The sequence below is a fragment of the Clytia hemisphaerica genome, unplaced genomic scaffold, assembly GCF_902728285.1.
Source record: "Clytia hemisphaerica strain Z4C2 unplaced genomic scaffold, Clytia hemisphaerica genome assembly, whole genome shotgun sequence".
Lineage (NCBI taxonomy): Eukaryota > Metazoa > Cnidaria > Hydrozoa > Leptothecata > Clytiidae > Clytia > Clytia hemisphaerica.
In genome coordinates, this window is record NW_027103770.1 from 1,874,413 (window position 1) to 1,896,409 (window position 21,997).

Sequence of the window (21,997 nt, forward strand, 5' to 3'; positions counted from 1 at the left end):
AAGCTTAAAAATATAACTGTAAATAGTAAATATCTATTCAAGCTGATTTTTTTTCAAAATTCACTGACAAGCTGTCATGCCCTATAACAAAAAAATTAAGGTACAACCCCACATAACAATCTAAAATAAATTTCGAATTGGATCGTTAAAAGGTTCAAAATCAGGTTCGATTCAGAATATTCAATATTTTGAAAATTTTCAAATGAAACAAACAGTAACGCATTTTTTGGTCAAATAAAAAACGTCATTCTTACATCATTACATTTTCTCGGCTACTTCAAAACAGTAGAAACAAAAATTTCTAAAAAAAAAATGTCTAAGTTGTAAGAATAATATTAAAAAATAAAATATACATTCCCTAAAGCAAAGTGATAATATTCTAAAGGTATATACAAAAAAAGTGACTGGTTGTATTTAAAAATGAAAAAAAACAAGGCATCTATTCAAAGTGCTATAATATAAGTTGCTTATATAAAACAAATTTCTTCTGACTCGACAAATTCCTCAACAGTTGCCCCTTCTATACAGAAACATCTTATAGGCAAACAAATTAGCCATAGATACCCAACACTTTGAATAGATATCAGGATAATGGACCATTCCATAAAAAACTAATTGAAAACTGTATTAATTGATTTATTGTCAAAAATACGTACCAATCATCACTAATACAAATAAATACAAAAATGAAAGGCTTTATTTTCCTGCAAAATTATAACAAAACATTTTTCGTACATTTACTTCATCAATCCTCGTCCAATTTCCCATCATCCTCCATCTGTTCTCCTTGCCTCATGTGCAAATTCAAATTAGCTTGAAGTATAGAGTTCTCTTGCCTCAGTTTCTCAACTTGCTGTCTCAAGACTTGATTTTCAACCAGTACACGTTCCTGTTCTTTCATATTTTCACGCATCCTATCATTTTCTTGGCGTAATTTGACGATGTGGTCCAATGCCTTAGACAGGACACCACCTTTGCTGGTGCCTTGTTTTGATTGGTCCATCTGACAATCAGGTACAACTGCAGCAATCTTCATTATCCAAGTATTAATCTTATCACGTCGACGTCTCTCAACTAAAATGAAATAAAAAGTTATGAAAAATAATTTTTTTAAGTCTCGAATGTTATTTCTCGAACCTACTAACTAGCCTAGTTAAATCAAAATAGTAAGCCAAAATATATACCTCAGTAAGGGAGGGGTTTCACTTAATGCACAGGTGAATTCTTAGAAAAAATCTATATATGTAATCATATTACTATTTTTATTGCTGGCAAAAAAGGAACGTTAATTTTGGCTCACTGGTGAAGGGAAATATAAGATTACCTTCATTGTGTGTGGCTCGCCGTCTTTCATCTCTTGTGGAGCGACTAGATTCAGATTTCCTAAAATTCCAAAGAAGGATATATCAGTTGATTATATTGAGAAAAAAAACATTATCTACTTTATGATGGGGCTCATGATTGAGCTATGCTCTGAGTCACTCAGCATAGCCATGCCCCTTGAAATTAAAAAAAATCCAGCCCCCAGCCTTTTTTAGGAAAATTTTGGTTGTAGCCCCCCCCCCATGCCATGTGCTGGCTAGGCTCATTTTAATGTATTACGGAATTAAAACATTATAAAAGGGACTTAGCAACTTTAGTGCAGTGGTAGAGCATCCGGCTACAGTTTGCAAGGTTGTGGGTTCAACCCCAAGCTGGGTCATACCAAAGATTCTCAAAACGGTACTTGATGCCTCTCTGCTTGATGCTAAGAGAAGGATCAAGGGTAAGTGAAGCAATCCAGGGAGAAAGAGTCCCCTACCTTTGAAATAAGAGCCTTCGAGTTGCCTCCGTCTGCGGTCGCAGACTTACTTACTGAAGCAAGGGCAATTGAACCAAAACTAACAATGACAAAACTGATTGGTCATAATAAACGATAATAAAGAAAATATATAAATTACGTTGAAAGTGTCTGAGCACGAGGAGCAATAATTCTTGGTGCACTGTTCCCTCCAGTGACTGGAATTACTTCTTGTGGTGACATCATAACGTAGAATTGCCCTGAAAAAAAACATCAAATAAGAGAGCATGAGAATAAACGAAATCAACTGGACAATCAGGTGATTCGGTGACCAATGATCACTCTCTAAAAAAAAACATTGAAACTACAAAAAATGAATCTAGATATTTTTTTTCAAAGAAAAGATAATGTAGTTTAGGGGTAGCAGGGGAAGTTTCAAAGTGACAAATGCAGTAAACTTTGTTTATTTGAATTGAGGGAGCATAATTTTGCAAATGATAAAAAATAATAAACTAAACACTACCTCCTTGATTATTTTCATTGGTTTGGACAGCAGGGTAATAAGTGTAACGAGCCCCATCTTGTGATGCACTGTCAACTCCCACTGAACCAATGGCAGAGTCACCAGGTGATATCACTTGTTGAATTTGTCCACCACCTCCTACTGCATAAAGTCCACCTAGAATATGGAAAAGATAGAAGTAATTACAATGAAGCAATGATAATATGATGAATCTTATTTTTTGCTTCAATTTTTGGAAGTGACGTGCAGTCCGTAATATTTTTTGAGGAAAAATAAGTCCTAATGTCATTAACCCTTTAAGTACCACGGTCATTTTTTTCTAAGTTTTTTAAAGAAAATTGCTAGTTCAAACTTTAAAGGCTTATATCTCCGGATCTAGAAGGAGTTAGAAGCTCGTTTATAGTTCGTTGGATAGCTTAGAGTCTCTTCTTTCTTTTAGGCGCATTTGGCGTCGCCCGCTGCGCGGACCTGCCTGAATGATAGAAAGGTGTCCAGTAGTAAAACTTCAAATTAATTCGCTAGAGGACAGAATCAAGTAAGGTCGGCCAATTTTGGAGGTTCTTGGATGACTCGTTGACCAAAAATGGTGAAAAAACGGTCAAAATCTTAAAAAAGTGGATTTTTGTCAAATTTTTGCATTTTTCGACTTTTTGGTTTAAAATCTCGTTGGAAAGACTCATTTTTGATTTTCTTTTTGCTTGACCATGAAACCCAATCTAATTCCAACGAGTTCGACCAAAAATTACAATTTCTAACTCAAAATTAGCACATGTCTAGTATACTCGTCATATAATTTGACTCGACTCACCTGAATTAGAACTATTCACAGAGCCACTGCTATTGGGATTTGGGTTGTCATCGACAGCTTGTACATGTACCACTCGCACATTATTTGATATTGAGTTCCCGTCTCCAACAAAGGTGGTAAAGGAATCACTAGTAGTGCCTTCTTGACTGGCCCCCGCTGGTGAGCCTCCTGAAAAAATAATTAAAAGAAAATTAATAATCAATCTAACATAATATAGATCTTCTTGAAATGAAACTTTGTGTGTTCTTAAAATGCATTAATCCCAATATTCTTAACTTGTACTTTATTTCTGGATACTGTATCCCATGGCTCCGACTGGGGTTCTAGGTCCCCCCGCCAAATTTAGGTCCACCATGAGGTCCCCCCAGCCTGATAAAATTTTAGGTCCCAGTAAAGGGGAAAAATTTTATGGCATTCGCAAAGCTCTATTTACATGTGTGTGCACTTTTAGAGAATGCAATAGAATGTATTCATTTTTGCATTTTAACCCTTTAAAAGTGCCACGGTTATTTTTTTTGCTAAGTTTTTTAAAGAAAATCGCTAGTTCAAACTTTAAAGGCTTATATCTCCAGATCTAGAAGGAGTTAGAAGCTCGTTTATAGTCCGTTGGATAGCTTAGAGTCTCCTCTTTCTTTTAGGCGCCTTCGACCCCGCCCGATTTAGGCGCGGACCTGACTGAATGACAGAGAAGTGCCGACTGGTAAAACTTCAAACTAATTCGCTGGAGGACAGAATCAAGTTTCTCAGGGCCAAATTTGACTTCGCCCTCCTACATAACCCATGTCTGATATATACGACATTGGCACTTAAAGGGTTCACACTTTGCATGAAAACATAAAGGTTTAGAGAAATTAAAAACCAACAGTGAAGAAAAATATTCAGTGTTATTTAGCCCCCAAAGTTACATAAACTAATGCAGGTCCCCCCCCCAAGATGGAGCTCCCCCCAAGATGGAGCTCCCCCCGCCTGTCAGGAAAAACAAGCAGCTCCCATCTCTTATATGGCAAATTTTAGGTGTAGCTCCCCCCGCCCAGGCGGGGGGGGGGGGGGGGTGCGAGCCATGTATCCTTTATTGCCAACCTTCAGTTTTGACATAATTTTCAAAACCCCTCAAACCAGGGGGGGGCACGCAGTTACTACAAGACAGTATGACACTTACTACTGTGGTGGTACTGTATTCAGAAGTTATGAAAACAGTTACTACACAGTGTAGTAACTGCTGCTTGGGGGTGGTGCCAAACACTAAAATTAGCACTTTTGGTGTAGTAAGTGCTTATATTTTAATTCTTTTTAAAGAACTTTCAAAACTTTTCACAAAAAATGAATTTTTTTGTGAAAAAATTCTTTGTTAAAAAAATATTTTTGTTATAAATGGAAGAAAAAAAATTTGAAATTTTTCTCAGACCCAACTTTGAAATTACGCTTTCCCTAATTATCATCAAAATGTTCTCAACAGCTGTTAACCAAGTAAATTAAAAGAAAATCTAGCACAAAAATGGCTTTAGGTTGAAAAATAATCGCAATTTAGGGTAATTTCGAGCATGTTTTTGATGATATCACTCAAAAACAGGGGTGGTACCTGGAAATCTTTTCTGAAAACAGTTACTACCAAGGTGTAGTAACTGCAAAGGGTGGTGGTCCTGAAAAAAAGTGTTAAAAAAGCACTTACTTCACATCATGTCTTGTAGTAACTGCGTGCCCCCCCCTGCTCAAACACTACTACCTGAAAAATGTTATCCCTACCTACGCAGGGTTACCCCTCCCCTCTGAAATCTCTTAAAATCAGCTGATTCCCTACCTTATTCAGAAACAATTTGCATTGTCCTATAACACACATACAAGGATTATAAACAAAGACAGTCTATTGACACGTTTTTTAACTGTATCTTTTTCTATGATAAATTCAAAGTAAGCTAGTCATAGGCATATGTAGTCATAGGCATAAAAAATTCAACTGATAAACTGAAATGATAATATGGATGTATTTACACTTTTACTGCACATTCAGATCAATTTTGCTAAGTGATAACCATGTAATTAATTATACCTTTAAATTCTATAATTTCAGTAGTTTCATACCCTTAGTTGGTCCAATGTCGACATCCCCCATTTAATTCTGTCACCTTTCTTTGGAGGTAGGAATAATAAAGTAAAAGGAAGGTCAGAATTGCTGATTGAAAAAAACATGCAAAAATATAGTATCAATCAGTGATTCTGTCCTTCTTATTATTCTCATCTCTCAAGATGAATGACAGGATTACATGTTGACCATTAGACCAACTTACTGTAATTAGGCGTTTAAGTCTTGAAAGAGGTATACGTTATATACATTTATTAAGGGACATGATTTTAATTGAAATATTATGGCTAATTAAAAGAACAACAACGTACAGGTTTTGTTTAAGGTGAACTCGCTACTTCTGCACAAATTTTGCTAATAGGAGGGTGGGCAACCCTGGTACATTGGTTATAGGCTTTTTTAGAATAACAAATCAACGAGGAGTCTTGCAGATCTAGTGAAAATCAACTAATAGAGAGCTAGAAACTTTCATAGAGCCTCGATTTCAGTTTGAATTCTGTTCTTATCTTTCACAAGACAGTTTACACGTCTTTTTTTTTTAAGAAACACACTTTTAAGAAACATGAGGCTCAGAATGCCTAAAAACTAAGAAACATCTAAGAAACATGCTGAGGCTGAGAATGAGAAAATAACATTTTTTAACTCGGTTTTTTATAAGAACCTTCCAATCAAGGCTAATTTATGTCAAAAAGTTAGAAACATGTAAGAAACATTTAAGGCTCAAAAGGCCGATTTCTTAAGAAACATTGAGGCTGCTTGGTAAAACTAGTTTCTTAAAAAAAAGAAGACGTGTACAGCTTAAAAATATGGTATGAACCTTATTAAGCCCTTACATCCTTATAAAACCAGGGAATGATTGAACAAACAATCAATAATTTGGAATCATTTAAAAATATTTTCAATCCCTGAATACATACATATGTATGTACATTTAAAAAAAAAAAATTTAAATTACATATAACGTAGTTGTCTAAGAAAACAGCCTTTTTTTTAGAATCTTCCTTACAATATAGTTTTTCTATTTATAAAAAGTAGATTGCTGACGTGTGGATAGAAATTTTGGCTGATCCTTTTGTTTCGATAATAACCTCAAAGCGGGAATTAATTTTCTTCTCGTTTCTTTCTTTCCTTTTTCTTTCTTATAAGTTCACATTTGCTGCAATGGCGGTCCGAACATTGCAATATCAACGCCAAAAGCTTCCAACCAGACGAGCTCCGTGTTCCGGTTGTGGCAGCCTTACCCACGGATCAAAAGATCGGTCATCCAAGTGTCCAGCATGGGGGAAGACATGCCACAATTGCAAATTATCAAATCATTTTTCAAATGTGTCGGAAACCAAAATCAGAAACAGCCGAAGCACTATTGGCCCATGTCACCTATGACGAAAAAAGCAAAGCGTTCCGCCCAACTGCAGAGATCACTGAAATAAATGCAAAACTTATGCCAACCTCCAATACGACCAAACCGACACCAACGCCAATGAAAATTTTTCCTGATAGTGGAGCTAGCATTTGTTTAGCTGGACCCCAACATTTGAATAAACTCAAACTCAGAAACATGAGAAAAAAAATCAATAACATGAACGAAAAAACCGACAAAAAGCAAGAAAAACAACTATTTGAAGAAGCTAAACAAAACCAAACATGCACTCCCACCTCCTGCTCAGATGATGATGACCAAAACTGTCTAAAATGCCGAAAATGCCACCGCATGGTACACTACGAGTGCACACAATTACCGCTTTATCAGCTGCAAATTTTTGCCAACACTTATAATGAACAATATCTATGTCAGAATTGCGTGCGGATAACACGATCTCTAATGAGTAAAATAGGTGAGAACTCGTATCATATGATGCAGAGGGAGATTGAGAAGAAGGATGACGTCATTAAAAAGCTCAAAAACCAGCTAGCCAAGAACCGCAGCCTTAAGAACGATATCGAAAACATCTTAACCAATAAGATGGCTGACTTTGAAATAAAAACCAAGCAGATTATAAAAGAAGAAATAAAGCAAACGACGAATTACATAGAGAAAACATCAGAAAAAACATACGCTGAAATAACTAAGAAACACAAGGATAATTTCAAATCAGCAGTGAGAGAACACCAACAAGAAACAAGAATGAAGAAAGAGACATCGAATCAAGAAAACGAAATATTATTATACATGGAATGGTGGAATTAGAGGTAGACAACAAAGAGGAACAACAGGAACAAGACAAAATAGATATTGAAGGTATACTAGGTAACATTGGCGTTCAAGATATCAAACCGTCCCACCATCATCGCATTGGACAAAACCGAAAAGGGCTACATTGGCGTCCAATCAAGTTGATCTTAAAAAGTATAGAGGAAAAAGAACGGATAATGCAAAATCTGCATAAGCTGAAACGATTCAATGAAATTGGTGGCTTTAGCATCACAGACGACTTCACCATCAACGAAAGAAAAATTTTTAAAGATATGTGCCAAAAGGCGAAAAAAATGAATTCAAAAAATGACGATTTCGTTTGGCATGTAAGAGGAAGCCCTAGAACAAACCTTCGCCTAGTTCGAAAACCTAGGACAAAGACCAAAACAACGTCTTCTCTTCTGTCCATATCTTCTGACGACTGGACGACAGATGAAGAATTAGACAATTTATAAATCTAAAATTATTTCGTAGAGGTCGATAGACCAGTGAAATATAATTCTATGAATAACAAACTAAACAAACAATCGTTAACCCCATGTAATAAACTAGTTCGAGCCGTTGGCGGATCCACATTACATTGTTCTGGCTGGCTACCAATGACTTTCACAATAGACAATCACACTACTACTCAACCGCTATACATTTGTGAAAAAGTTGACAGAATTTACGCCAGCCGTAAAGGCAGGGTGTACAGAATTGAACATTCTACCAGAGACATTTCCATATCCCATATCAGCAACCGTTTCCTCCGTTGACACCCTTTCCAAGTAATCTACCTAAACGTTCAGAAAAATTACCATTTGAACCTACAGAGGAAAATGTTCCAAAACTCAAACATTACCTATTAGAACAATTTTCCAAAACTACGTTCAACAGAGACAGACCATTTCCGTCCATGGATACAAAACCTGCCCACATCCATATTCAACCTAATGCGAAGCCGCATGTTTGTCATAACCCCATCCCAGTGCCCTTCCACCTTAAGGAAGCAGTCAAGAAGAGTCTGGACAACAACGTCAAGAGAGGCATTATAGCACCTGTACCGATCGGAACACCAGTCGAGTGGTGCACCACCATGGTCACAGCCAGAAAGAAAAACGGCGATATTAGTCGGACAGTTGACCTCCAACAACTCAACATACAGTGTTAACGCGAAACTCACCATTGTCCCTCCCCGTTCCAACTCGCATGTCAAGTACCTCCCAATACCAAGAAGACTGTCTTGGATGCAGTTGACGGATATCATTCTGTACCAATTGATGAAGAGAGCCAACATCTCACGACTTTTATAACTGAATGGGGACGATACAGATATCTTCGTATGCCCCAGGGTTTTATAACATCTGGTGATGCCTACACCAGTCGTTATGATGATATTATTAAAGATGTACAACAAAAGGTGAAATGTGTGGATGATACTCTGTTATACGACATGTCAATCACGGAATCCTTCTACCATGCATGGGATTACCCTCAACTTTGTGGGGAGAAAGGAATCGTCCTCAATGCTGAAAAGTTTCAATTTTGTCAAGACACAGTTGATTTTGCCGGACTTAGAATCACACCAAATGGAATTGCACCCTCTGAGTCAAAACTGAACGCAATTAAAAACTTTCCCACACCTAAAAACATTACTGACGCTCGCTCATGGTTTGGGTTAGTCAACCAAGTCGCTTGGGCCTACTCTATTGGTCCAGTAATGCTTCCATTCAGGGAACTTGTGAAGCACAAATCGAAATTTTATTGGGATGAGACTTTGAACAAACTTTTTATTGAATCAAAGCAATTGTTAATCGCAACTGTTAGTGAAGGTATTCGTTCGTTCGACTATAAGCACACAACTTGTTTACAAACTGATTGGAGCAAGGATGGATAAGGGTATTTGTTAAAGGACTCTCAAATGACTTCCAAAGTCATTAGTATATCATTAATAAAATACAATTATTTCATTACGTCATCGTCCCTTGAGACTCTTTTCACCCATAGTCACATTTTCTGTTTTGTCACTCTCACTTCAGTTACACGAGAGCTTTTAGAGAGATAGGACGTATGGTGTTGAGACATGTTTTTGAGTTTGACATTTGATATCGTTTTACTTTGATTTCAATTCACATTCAAGTACATTTTTCATGGCAGTTTTTACACAGTGACTACACTTGGGCAATCTGGTAAGCATTTATTCTAGTTATTTGACATTTATAAATTCAGAAAATTTACAAAAATATTTATTCAAAACTTAGATTTTCATTTACTTTCTTCTTTTCATTGGACTTTCTTTGCACTCACGCACGTTCATGCTCAGGCTCTCTGGCTCGTTTAGTCCTTTTCCTTTTCATTGGCCTTGCCTTGTTTTCATTTTGGCTCAGTTCAGTTCATTTTCTGGCCTTCATTTTTCATTTGCATTGCACGTTCGTGCCCTGGTTTCATGGTCTTCTCAGCTGTGCACTCGTTTCGCCCGCATTCTCATTCGCACGTTCGTGCTCAGGCTTCTTGGCGGTCACAGCTGTGGTTCTACCTTGTTCACGTTTCGTGCATTTTTTGTTTGATTATTAGTCATTTTTTCATTAATTAGACATTTTTTTCACTAATTAGTAATTTTTCACTAATTAGCCATTTTCATTAATTAGTCATTTTTTCACTAATTAGTCATTTTCACTAATTAGCATCATCATTCCTAGTTTTCATTTATTTAGTCAAATTGTCAATTTTTCTAAATTATTTTCTTTGTATTCATTTCAGTTTGAACACTTCACACTTCACACTTCAATATTCCATATCACAACAATCACGTGTTACAAACATCCCTAGCGGTCCTGCCCTGCTACAGTATTTACTACTACAACAGCATTGTAAATGTGATACAAAGAATGCACCTGTATGCTGTCCAGACGGATGAAAGCTCATCTATGCAGGCTCAACATTCACATCTGACTCCGAGAGCCGATACAGCCCAACAGAAGGAGAAGCACTTGCCGTTGCCTGGTCACTTGATCACGCCAAGATGTTCGTCCTCGGCTGCAACAACCTGATCATCACAACAGACCATGAACCATTGCTGGGTATTTTCAACAATCGGGACCTCAGCTCAGTAAAGAATCCTCGCATTCAAAAGCTAAAGAGCCATTCCCTCAGATTCAGATTCAACATCCAGTATTGCCCTGGAAAATTGATGGGTGGACCCAGGTGGACCTGATGCCATGTCCAGGAACCCTGCCAGCGTAGCTTCCATCGACTCATTCAAGGAGACCATGAGAGTGTTGCGTCAAACGACAACTACTGCTACCTTGACAGAAGATGATCGTAATCCAGACATCGATTCAGAAGTCAATGCCATTTCCGCCATCAATATGTGCCAAACAATCTACGACCATTCTGGGAAGTTAGAAATCGTCTATCGCATTGGAATGGTCTCATAACGCTAGACAAACGCCTCGTCATACCCAAGAACCTCCGTCATCAGATCCTTCAAGCCCTTCATTCCGCCCATCAAGGCTGCACAGGTATGCAGGCTCGAGTCAACAATTGTATCTATTGGCCGGGAATCAACAAAGATATCCACCGAATCCGTGATTGCTGTAAAACTTGTATCAGTCACTCACCCAGTCAGCCCAAGGAACCGATCATCCAAAGCCCTCCACCGCAATATCAATTCCAAATGATCACCGGTGATTATTTCATTATTGCAAGTCACCACTATCTGACGATCATTGATAAATATAGCGGCTGGAACTGCCTGTATCATTTCGGACCCAATGAAGCCACCAGTGCCGCCCTGATATCCACTTGTCGCACCCTCTTCACTAACTACGGCGTTCCAGAAGAATTCAGTTCAGATGGAGGACCTCAGTTAACTGCAAACAAGTTCCAACAATTCTTATCAGATTGGGGAGTCAAACACCGTCTATCATCAGCAGAGTACCCCCAGTCTAATGGCAGAGCAGAAATAGGGGTGAAAGCTGCAAAAAGAATTCTACTCGATAACGCATCACCAAATGGCACAATCGACAACAACAAGGTTTCTCAAGCAATCTTACAATACAGAAATACTCCTCTACCAGATCTCAAGCTCAGTCCTGCCCAAATCCTATTTCACCGCCAGCTGCGTGACCAAATACCCACACACCCATCCCACTATCAGCTTCACTCATCATGGGTGATAGACGCAAGACAACGGGAAGAAGCATTCTCCAAACGAAACCATGTCATCAGTGAGAAGTACAACAGACACGCCAAAACATTACCGTCCCTATCCGTTGGAATCACTGTCGTCATCCAAAACCGTAGTACGAAGCATCAACGCCGATGGATTTGCTCTGGGATGATTGTAGAAACACTCCCTAACAGACAATACAGAGTCAGAACCAATGGCTCAGGGAGGGTGACACTGCAAAATCGTCGCTTCCTTCGACTAGCAACATTTGTATCACCAACAGCACTACCCACACCCACTAATCTGCTTCCAGCCTCACCACTAGAGACCACTCCTCCAACTATTCCTCATCCAAAAGTTCATATGCCCGCTCAGCCTCAGCCAGCACAGCCAACACAAGCAATAGTTACCAGAGCGTCATCAAATATCCTACAACGATTAGCATCTCATAACACGCCTGGCCTCTTGGAACAACAACCACTTGCTCCCCGCCAATAGGGGAAAGAGCCATTAAACTGTATATAAAGAAACGTTGAACTGTATATATAAAAAGAAACCGAACACTATCTACAGTGACCATGACCTCTCTGGGAAGGGGAGATGTTCAGATTAGTTTATATTCTTCTTTCTTTTCATTTAGATCTAATGTATTACAAACAATATATTTAGATGTGGCCTTAGCCATCATTGAAACTAATTTGTTTCCTTCAATCACCTTTCTACAGATTGTAAGGAGAATTCTAAAAAAAAATAGCTGTTTTCTTAGACGACTACGTTATAAAATTAATTATGAAGAAGAGAAAATATTAACTTAGTGAGGTCTGGTAGCACATAAAAAGGTAAGAATACTTCAGAAGGTGATAAAAGCATGCAATTTGGCACAGATGATTCTTAGAACATAGAAGGTCTAAAACTTAATTTTAAACAGTTGAGTAATACCAAATTTTGCCACCTGGAAAAAATTCAAAATCTGATGGTTCCAGCGAAAAGAGCATGAAATGCTGATTAAAATCGAGGTATAAAGCATGCTTTAAAAATCTTCATATCAAAAGGTATGGTGGTTGAAAGTTTTGAGATGACGTCATCATAAGCCTTTCCAGGCAAAACTTTAAAAAAAACATCGTAATTTTGGAACTACAGTAGTTGAGATATTATTAAGTATACAAGTCATAAAATTTGGCATAAATTCAATTGAGGATTTTTCTTTAAATAATGCACACTACATATTTACCAAGTTTCAAAATTTCTAATGCGGGACCAGATGCGAGCGAAGCGATGGCAAAATTGAGCTGGGGCTAAGAAAATTTTCAACATTGAATTGATGGGAAATTGCAAAAACATATATATATAATATTTTACTTTTTTTATCATTAATCAATCATTTTTCACATGTTATTGGTTGTATTTAGCCTGACTTTCAGCATAATTCTAATGAATTTTTGAAAATACGGGACATAGAAAGGATGCAGGCGTAAAGCGGGACAAAAGGTCGCTTGGCGTACGTGTCCCGCAGGATGTGGGATACTTGGTAACTATGACACTATACAGTTTCTGTCTGCCATTTATATTGTACAAACCACAGACTAAAACATATAAAGAGAAGATTAAAAAAAAGCTTGTTTCAAGCTCTAACCCTGACCTTATCATTTTTAATGGATATTTAATCAATCGATTGATTATTGATTAGCTATTGATTTTAAACTTCAGACTTCTCAGAAATGGCCCGGGAAAATGTGCACTTCACAGCTCTGCACAGCTGTGTATAAAATTGTTTGGGAGGTAGACGAACGCGTTTTTGCCTGCGAGGGGTTAGGGAAAATGGATTTTCAGCTTCTAACTTTTGATAGCGATCTTCTTTTAGCAAAAAAATTTCAGGGTGGTATAATATTATGAATAGATTGAACATACTAAAATTTGAGGGGATTTTGTTCGACAGAACTTAAGAAAAGCTCAAAAAACCAACTTTCTCTAACCCGGAAACGCAGGCAAAAACGGGTTTGTTTATCTCCAGAGCCCTAACGGTGGAGAGCATCATAATGCGCGAGCATAAGTTTTAAGAATTACGGGAAAGGTGTATTAGTAACGTCTGGACAGTACTGTACTACTGATTGAAAAGCAACACTATCCTTTTTTGGAGACAGAAAAGATATCAAATTTGGAATCATGATTGAAAAAGCATTTATCTTCTAGAGACCTTTCTATCATTTTATAAGCTCTAAAAAAGGGCGTCAGAACTTTAGATGTATTTCTATTTGGTTGAGCTGCAGGAGGCTTTAGAGGCCTATTTTCGCAACTATAGACGCTTACTAATGAGCGTCCCGTCAGCACCTTGAACTGACTACCCAATTCCCCTCACATGGCATGGGTTGACCCGGGCGAAGGAATGTTCACTTGCCAAGTGAACTGCCGTGAGTGGGAATCGAACCCTGGCCCCTGCACAGAAGCCAAGGTCGACTACCACTATACCACGGCACCTAGAGGGATAATATGCCCCAAAATTTATAGTTACTAGAGTAAATGAATCAAAAGACAACAGTTTTAACAGTCATTTTTTGGAAACAATGTGTCATTTTGTTGCAAGTAGTAATCATCTTAACAAGCGTCTAGTAAAATAATATACCTGAATTTATCCCATCATCTGACTGACTGGCACCATTAGATGCCTTTCTTTGGCCAACCAACTCTGACTTGATAGAGGGGGCATCCAGGAGTTCAGAGGGTGACGGAGGGTCGGTGTTGTCAGCTTCCTCAAATAAGGTTGTCATTCGCGATGTTCAAATTTTAAAGAATTCCCACTTTTCTTGAGAATTACCTCAGTTTACATCACATGGGATGGATGGATTATTTTGATTCGAAGTTGGTATGTACCTCGTGATAGAAAGTCAATCACATGACCATTATCAGATTTTGCTCGTCTTCCTCCAGCCAAATTTGAGAGGCGTCAGCTTGAAAGAAAATTTTTCTTGTCGATGCCCGTGATAGAGGACAACCACACCTCATTGCTACAAGTTGGGGAATTGTTGGACTTCAAGTTAGGAAGTTAAACCAAGGATAAGTAATCCTCGAACAAAAGAAAAACCTTTCCTAAAGGTTGGTATACATTGTCCCTCATATTCCTTAAAAACGTATCTATTTATTTTTTAATTTAAACTTTATCAATTTTTGCATTTTCTGTCAAATAAGATAAATAGAAAACGATTTTCAAAACCTCTCAAACCTTTTTAGCACTCAGGTTTATAAAAAAGAATTCACTCCTACATGTAGACAGGGCATTATGTGAGATGTTACCTACGTCACGGAATTTTGTTTTGATTTCATTCGAAATCCAAAATGGTAGCTTTTGATCGCGCGATTGATTGATTAGTCTTTTTCGCGTCTTTTCATGTGAGAAATCACGTCTTGTTTTGTGTAGACAAGGTTTGGTTGATTGGAGCGAGCAGTGGATGCAAATATCAAACACAAAGAAACTGCTGAAAAATGCCTTCCATGATAAAAGGTAGAGAGACTATAATATTTGAAAGGACGGGACAAGCACCTTCTCCTTCAAAAGATTTCCACCAACTTATTGTCACTGAGGGAAATGTGATTTGGAGAACATGGAGAGTATCTTTGAGGAAAGAGCAAATGGGGATACCACCTTCTCAAAACAAGCAAAGTTACGAAGACTTCTTCTATGACACTGTAGTACCTAACGATATCAAAAGAATTTTAGGAGAGCAAGTGCTTATTTATGTCCAGTGCATCGTTCATAAAGATTGGCTTTACAGAATGAAAGATAACATATTGATCAAGATTTTTAGTGGTCTTGAACTCAGCGACGTCATGTCACTATCTCAAGTTTGCCGTCATTTTCGTATTGTTTGTCAAAGTAATGAACTATGGAGAAACATTTATATTAATCACTGCAGCAACATGAATGAAGATATCAAACAACTGGGTAATAAAATTGGTTGGAAAAAGACATTTTTCACTGACAAACTTCAACTTCAAAAGAAAGCATCACGTATGAGAAAAAGTAGTGGAAAAATAAAATCAAGTGCAGTCCCTGACGAGAGGGTCTTAACAGTTTTATAAAATCGGACTTATTTAACAAAACTTCATTATATATAGAGTCTAATCTTCAAACACAAAGATGGCATGATCATAAATAATAAACATACAATGTAAATTGGTATACAGTTTTGAAAAGTTAATAATGGTTTGTGTAAAAATATTTGTAAATATGAAAGTAAAGAACTCATTCATTATATTCTATTTTTATTTTCAAAGTTTGAAAGAAAATATAACATCATCAAATTTAATCTTTTTCTTATTCAGTTGTAATAATTTCTGGGAAATTTCTTTCCTTTCGAATTCTTTACTTGATCTACAGTATCATTAATTGGTTAATTGTCATTCTTTATGAAATTTGAAGGTTTCATATGTCAGTGAGATTAGAAGAATTGGATAAATGAATGCAAAATCTTCCTTATTTCTTTTGGTTAGACGGTGTCTCAAATAAGAGTAGACTTTAGAAAAAAATTTCGACCTCATCGAAACAGTTCAAAATTCAGCAACATAAGAAACTGCACCACACAGTTTATAATAGTGTGGTCGTGTTATAAAAATACAGGCTGTCCCACTGGTGGAACATCCATTTTTTGGGACATTTCTTTTTTTCCCAGGCAAAACCCAAAAAATTTCAAACTCATTTTCAGACATTATCAAGCATACCATTCGAAAAAGCTCTCGTAAAACTATATAGAAGACTTTTAAACGGTTATAGCCGATTTCCTTACCTAACTCGAGATATTTCATGCGCAAGTTCCACTTTTCGCCACATTTTGGTCTAAATTGACCATAAATAGCATCGTGTATTATCTTACCTAACTCGAGATATTAATCCTTAAAAACAGTGTTTTTCAGTGTTCTTCAGCCAGAAACAGCTGTTTTGTCCAGTTTTGGCGCTTTCGGAAGCTCAATATCTCAAGTTAGGTACTGAAATCACCAATACTCGCAATATATCACTAATCTTAATTCTTTGAGAGCTTCCCAAAAATATACAACAGGTCTCCGTTTTCTCAAGCAAAAATTTTAATTAATTTTTCACCCAATGATTTTTGCCTGAAACCGTCGTATTTGTCCGAAAATCACACTAAAGTGTCCGAAAAAAAATTGGCACCTAAGTTATTTTGATTCCCCTACCCCTTAGCTTTCCAAAAATGTATAACAAGTGCTTTGACTAAAAAAGTCGAGCGATTTTACAAATTTCCCCCTACTAAATGATAATTGTGTTGTTTACACCACATTAGACATTTTGAATTTCAAGTACTTTTGTTTTAGAGTTAATGTTTGGCTTTTGGGAATTTAAATTGGTTTAAATGTATAATTTCATAGCAATGAAATCTGTTTGAAAACGAGGACAACAATAAATTTATGTATCTCGAGAAGAGTGTATATATAGAGAATCACATTGGGTTGTAATAATTGACCATCAAGTCGAACACATCTACTCACTCTTATTTAAATTTAGAAATTGCAATGAAAGATCCAAAAATTAAATCTGTTTGAAAACGAGGACAACAATAAATTTATGCATCTCGAGAAGTGTATTCAGAGTAAATTAATTCAAGAACGTCAATAAGAACATTTTAGACTCAAAAGATAAGCACATCCAGGCTCAGCACAAATGAAAATGTTCTAATGAAAAAACAGTATGTACACCGTGAGAATTTATTTAAATGTATTCTGTTCCGTTTTTTCCCTAGACAGACTGCATTCAATATCAAAGTATACTTCTAAAATTTGAGAGCTGCAATATCATTTAAACGGGAATAATGCAAAACAAACAGTTATAGTTTATCTAAGATATTTGTTCCACCACCTTTCTGAATTAAAGGTTCTATACATAAAAATCAAATAATAAATCTGACAGCTATTATTATAGTAAAATTTTGATACTTTAATAAAATGTTTATGTTCATGATGCATTGGGCTCTTCCAGAAAAAGTTCGTACATGGGGGGTGGAGGATATATCATTTTTGAAGCTCGACCCCCCGGACAATTGCAAAATATACCCCCCGGACATGGCTTTTTTACCCCCCGGACAACAACTTTTTACCCCCCGGACACAGCAAGATGACCCCCCGGACAACACGTTTTACCCTATGGACTTAAGTAAATTTGTATACCCCGGACAAAGGCGTTTACCCCCCTGGACAAAATATCCTCCACCCCCTAAAGATCCCTATGTCGCTTTTCCAACAATTTTTGAGTTTTATGTACAATTACTGACGGACAAGGAATTACTGACCCCTTCCTGAGCAACTCACATTTACCCCCTGGACAATTCGCCTTTACCCCCCGGACAAACTCACATTGACCTAATACCCCCCCCCCGGACAACTCGCCTTTACCCCCTGGACAAACTCACATTTACCCCCCGGACAACTCGCCTTTACCCCTTGGACAAACTCACATTTACCCCCGGACAATTCGGATTTACCCTACCCCGGACAACTCACATTTACCTACCAAATTACCCCCCGGATATTTTAGATTTACCTCTCCTTCCCGGAAAATTCACGTAACATAATAATATGAGCGCCTAGCTCCAGACTCGTAGAAAATTCATCAGTAAAAAGTGACGACATAATCATACGGTGACGAAATTTTTTACCGATGAAAACCTTTTGCCGGCAAATTTTTTTTACCGATGAATACTTTTTCCCAAAAAATTTTAACTATTAAGTTTTTTATTTTTGTAAAACTGAATGCGTCGATGCTAAAATTCGGGTTCATGTATACGACAAAAAAACCTGTCAGAATTTAAAAGGAAATTTAAATAATACACCGTTTAGGAGTGTCGACTGCGCACGCGTCAATCCAATTTTCCATTGTTTTGATTTTAGCGATCACGGAAAATTCACTCTCCTCCGTAAAAAAACGGGAGGTAAACATCTGGTTCTCATAAGGAAACATAGCAGAAAAACGGTAGGTAAAGAACTCCTTTTAATCATAACTTCTTTTCCTCTTGATGAATTTTTGTGAAATTTTCAGGAGAGACTTATAAAATTATCATTGATATCATGTTCAAATATCTAAATCAATCTCTTTAAAAGAGAGACAAAAATTCACAATGTTTACATTCCTCTAACCTTTCACAGTACTAAAGTGTGCATTTTTACCTACCATTTTTACCGGGCCTCTGCAATGGAGTACCGTGAAATGCTGAGACTCCTAAACGGTGTATTGCTCAATTTATTAGAATTTTACGGTGTTTTCAGCCTTGATTTCTCTGAGAAACTGAACCTTACTCAATACCTGATCTAGCCTGGATATCCAGCCAGTGAACCTTTTTTTGATTTTGATGTTGATGTGTTCACCGCCTGGTTTACCTAACTTGATTTGCATTCAAAAATTTGAATGCAACGCATGCGCACTAAGTCGCAACAATGATTGCGCGCAGCTTAAGATTTGTCGACCCTGGGTTTATAAACTTCTAGGTACACATAGCTCTGAATTTCAGATTTTACTGAGCTTGGATTCCCAGGCTATACCTGATCGGGAAACATTCACTTTTGGCAAGATGAAAGCCGACATCTATCTAGTCTAGCATACTAGAGGAAGTCAAAGGACGAACTAAAGTGTTTCATAAAATAATAAAAACTCATACCATTACCGCTTTGAGCATTCTGTCCTTTTGTTGAAAATAGATAAGCTAATCGCATTCCGTCACCATTACCGTGAAGCAATCAAATGCATATTCAATTCAACCAAAGTGTGTGTCTTTTTTATTATTTGTTATTTAAGTAATATATTTTATCTAAGAAAAAACGAAAAACATGTTATTTAAAGAATTATTGGTTGATTTTACCGTGCCCACAAATAAAGGTCTTTGCATAACCGTTAATTCCGATTTTCACAGAACTTATTCTCACAATAGACATATAAAACTCGTAACTAAGTTTTCGCAAAAATTGTTAACATAACGAACAATTTAGATCAAAATAGAAATGGAAGAACGTATTACTAGTGCGAGAACCCAAAGAATAAACCAGTTTTTTTTCAGGTTCATTTTAAGTTGAGAAATCTTCAACAAAACACGCATGATTTAAATTTAGCAAATACTCTGAAAAATGATCACGTCCTGGACGCGAAATTTTATGAATATAAATAGATACTCCTAGTCAAATAAAATCACTAAAAATATAGCAAATAATAATCACACTCTATAGAATGGTTTAACTGATCAATTTGCGAGAAAAAACTTTTCGATGCATGTTGAAAAATGTGCTAAAAAGCTAAAGTCGAATGTACTTGAAGCTTTGATGTGAACAAAATGGATGAAAAGATATTATTTACAGACTATTTAAAACAATAAGACAATAGTTAGAAATACGTTTAAACAATAAATACATGGGGAGGGAACAGAACACGCAGCACAACAAAACCTAAAGCATAAGCCTGACATCCACAATGTCAATATGACGGAAGGACAGAAGGTCAACTACAGCAGGGAGGGAAACTCTCTGGACTTCTTGGACTCATCTGGAGTTGACCATAGGCAAGATCAAAAACAAAACCAACAACTTCTAACACCGACACCCAAATCTACTAACATGCACAACCTGATGAAGCACCCCCACGATAAAACCCAAAAAAAGAGAAATAAAAACACCTCACACCGATGACAATATTTAAAAAATTTCATAAATGACTTTGAAACTAGGACTGTCAAAATCAAAAAACAATATTTGACCATTCACTATGGATAAAAAAACAATTTTTGAAGAACCCACCAACTACTTACTCCACAAGGAAAAAAACTAAGTATCCCTTTCGAACCCTTGCCCAACTGGCACACAACGTTGTTCCAACGTTCATCTAACATCCATAACGTTATATGAACGTTCAAACAACGTTTTGTGCCAGCTGGGTGAATCCCCTTGAGTTTGTATTTCGCCCATGGGACAAAAGGTGAGGGATAAAAACAAAAGACACGTCAAGTTTGTCCCAGCACAATGTAGTTCCCACAAAATCTTTTCAAACGCCAAAAAAAAGGATAATTGTTTACTCTCAAATCCATGATCCGCAAAATTAAGTTCCTAAAATTAGCACACCCCAAAAATTAGTTCCTGCAAAAAATAGTGTTCCCTCATAATATAACTACGTTTCATTAAAAAGAATTAAATCATTGTTAGAAACATGAGGAGTGACTTCGATGGATAATAGGTAGTCCGGTTGGTCTAAAAAACTAATTGTAACTTCATCCATTTCAATATTTGATGATTGAACACATCCCGCAAACCAGCCGATACCCAATGGTGAATCATCCTTGACATGCAATTTGACGATAGACCCAACCTCAAAGAACAATTCTTTTCCGTCGCTTTCTGTGGCATTTTCTTTAATCATTTCCTGTGCAGCCTCGTTGACCTCGTCATCTTCAATGTCAGTAAGGAATAACTCTAAATCATAAAAGATAGAATTGAGATCCCTTGTCGACTGAATATAGTTTGGGATTGGAATGGAGCTACGTGCATCGGTAAACGTCAGGTATTTTCGCGATCTTTGAATCCTTCCCATGATAGCATCTCTCTGCTGTTCTCTTAAACACTCTTTAGCTGCTTCGACGGTCTTCTTCAGGTATTTTCTTTCCTTCTCTCCTATCACCCTCTTCCTTCCATTTCTGATCAAGAAAACTTTCAACAAGAGCTCGTCCTTATTTCCCAGGGAACTAACAGCTTCGTTGTTCAGCAAATACTTCAGCTGAAACACGGACAATTTTCTCAATGACGTTATTGACCGGGATAGAGTGAATAGCTCTGGAACAGCATCAAGCAACGGTGTTGGCTCGTCCGCTAGCCTTCTCACAAGCTCATATTTAACCCCGTCGGTGGCTAGAGACTGTTTTTTACACATAGCTTTAAGCTCGTCTACCTTCTTTTTGTAGAGAGGATGTTTACTCCACGCATCGCGATTTCGACTATCCTCCAACTCCTTCTCCATTTTCTCCCTTAAAATTTCGAACTTCTTTTTCACGTCAACTAATGGAAGCCATGTCAGTATCGCCAAACTTGCGAGAACTGACTCTGGTGGACTGATACTCAGTTGAAAGCACTGTAATAAGATTCTTCCTGGCAAGAAGACTGCTGGATTATTCTGCAAGCATACCAACTGGTCAGCCAATTTTTCAGACTGTTCTGTGGAACAGTAATGCAGCTCTCCAGATGTGCTATACCAACGGATATAGTCCGGGACAGGTTGAGGTTGATAAAATTTTCCAGGTATTTGAGACAATGTTATGGAGTATTTATCTCTCCACGACTTTTCCCCATTGATCCATTGATAATCGTCGTAATAGTATCGTTCCTCTGTCGTTGGTGAATTCCATAGAACTTCCATATCGTTTGTCAGCTGGTTTATACAAGGTTTGTATGTCCACCCACAATCTCTTTTCTGCTCTTCAGAAAGGCT

At 37.2% G+C, this 21,997-nt stretch overlaps 2 protein-coding genes across 2 annotated transcripts; one reads left to right on the top strand and one right to left on the bottom strand.

Moving 5' to 3' along the window:
* Nucleotides 1-142: 142 nt before the first annotated feature.
* On the bottom strand, nucleotides 143-14,481 carry LOC136805925 (upstream stimulatory factor 2-like). Its single transcript, XM_067062500.1, has 6 exons — nucleotides 14,159-14,481; nucleotides 3,112-3,279; nucleotides 2,304-2,459; nucleotides 1,941-2,040; nucleotides 1,325-1,383; nucleotides 143-1,074 (listed from the first exon to the last, which is right to left on the bottom strand). The coding sequence occupies exons 1-6, from the start codon at nucleotides 14,301-14,303 to the stop codon at nucleotides 746-748; spliced, it is 957 nt and encodes a 318-aa protein (XP_066918601.1). The 5' UTR covers nucleotides 14,304-14,481; the 3' UTR covers nucleotides 143-745.
* Nucleotides 14,482-14,914: 433 nt separating this feature from the next.
* LOC136805927 (F-box only protein 36-like) lies at nucleotides 14,915-15,778 on the top strand. Its single transcript, XM_067062501.1, has one exon. It carries the CDS (start codon nucleotides 15,016-15,018, stop codon nucleotides 15,610-15,612), a length of 597 nt encoding a protein of 198 aa, XP_066918602.1. The 5' UTR covers nucleotides 14,915-15,015; the 3' UTR covers nucleotides 15,613-15,778.
* The last annotated feature ends 6,219 nt before the right edge of the window (nucleotides 15,779-21,997 follow it).

Excerpts from the sequence above, each read along its gene's own strand:
- LOC136805925 (XM_067062500.1), bottom strand. The coding sequence starts at position 14,303 with ATGACAACCTTATTTGAGGAAGCTGACAACACCGACCCTCCGTCACCC. Across the intron at positions 2,041-2,303 it reads CAATGAAAATAATCAAGGAG|GGCAATTCTACGTTATGATG; the intron begins GTAGTGTTTAGT and ends GTTTTTTTTCAG. Across the intron at positions 1,384-1,940 it reads CGTGCTCAGACACTTTCAAC|GAAATCTGAATCTAGTCGCT; the intron begins GTAATTTATATA and ends TTGGAATTTTAG.
- LOC136805927 (XM_067062501.1), top strand. The coding sequence starts at position 15,016 with ATGCCTTCCATGATAAAAGGTAGAGAGACTATAATATTTGAAAGGACG.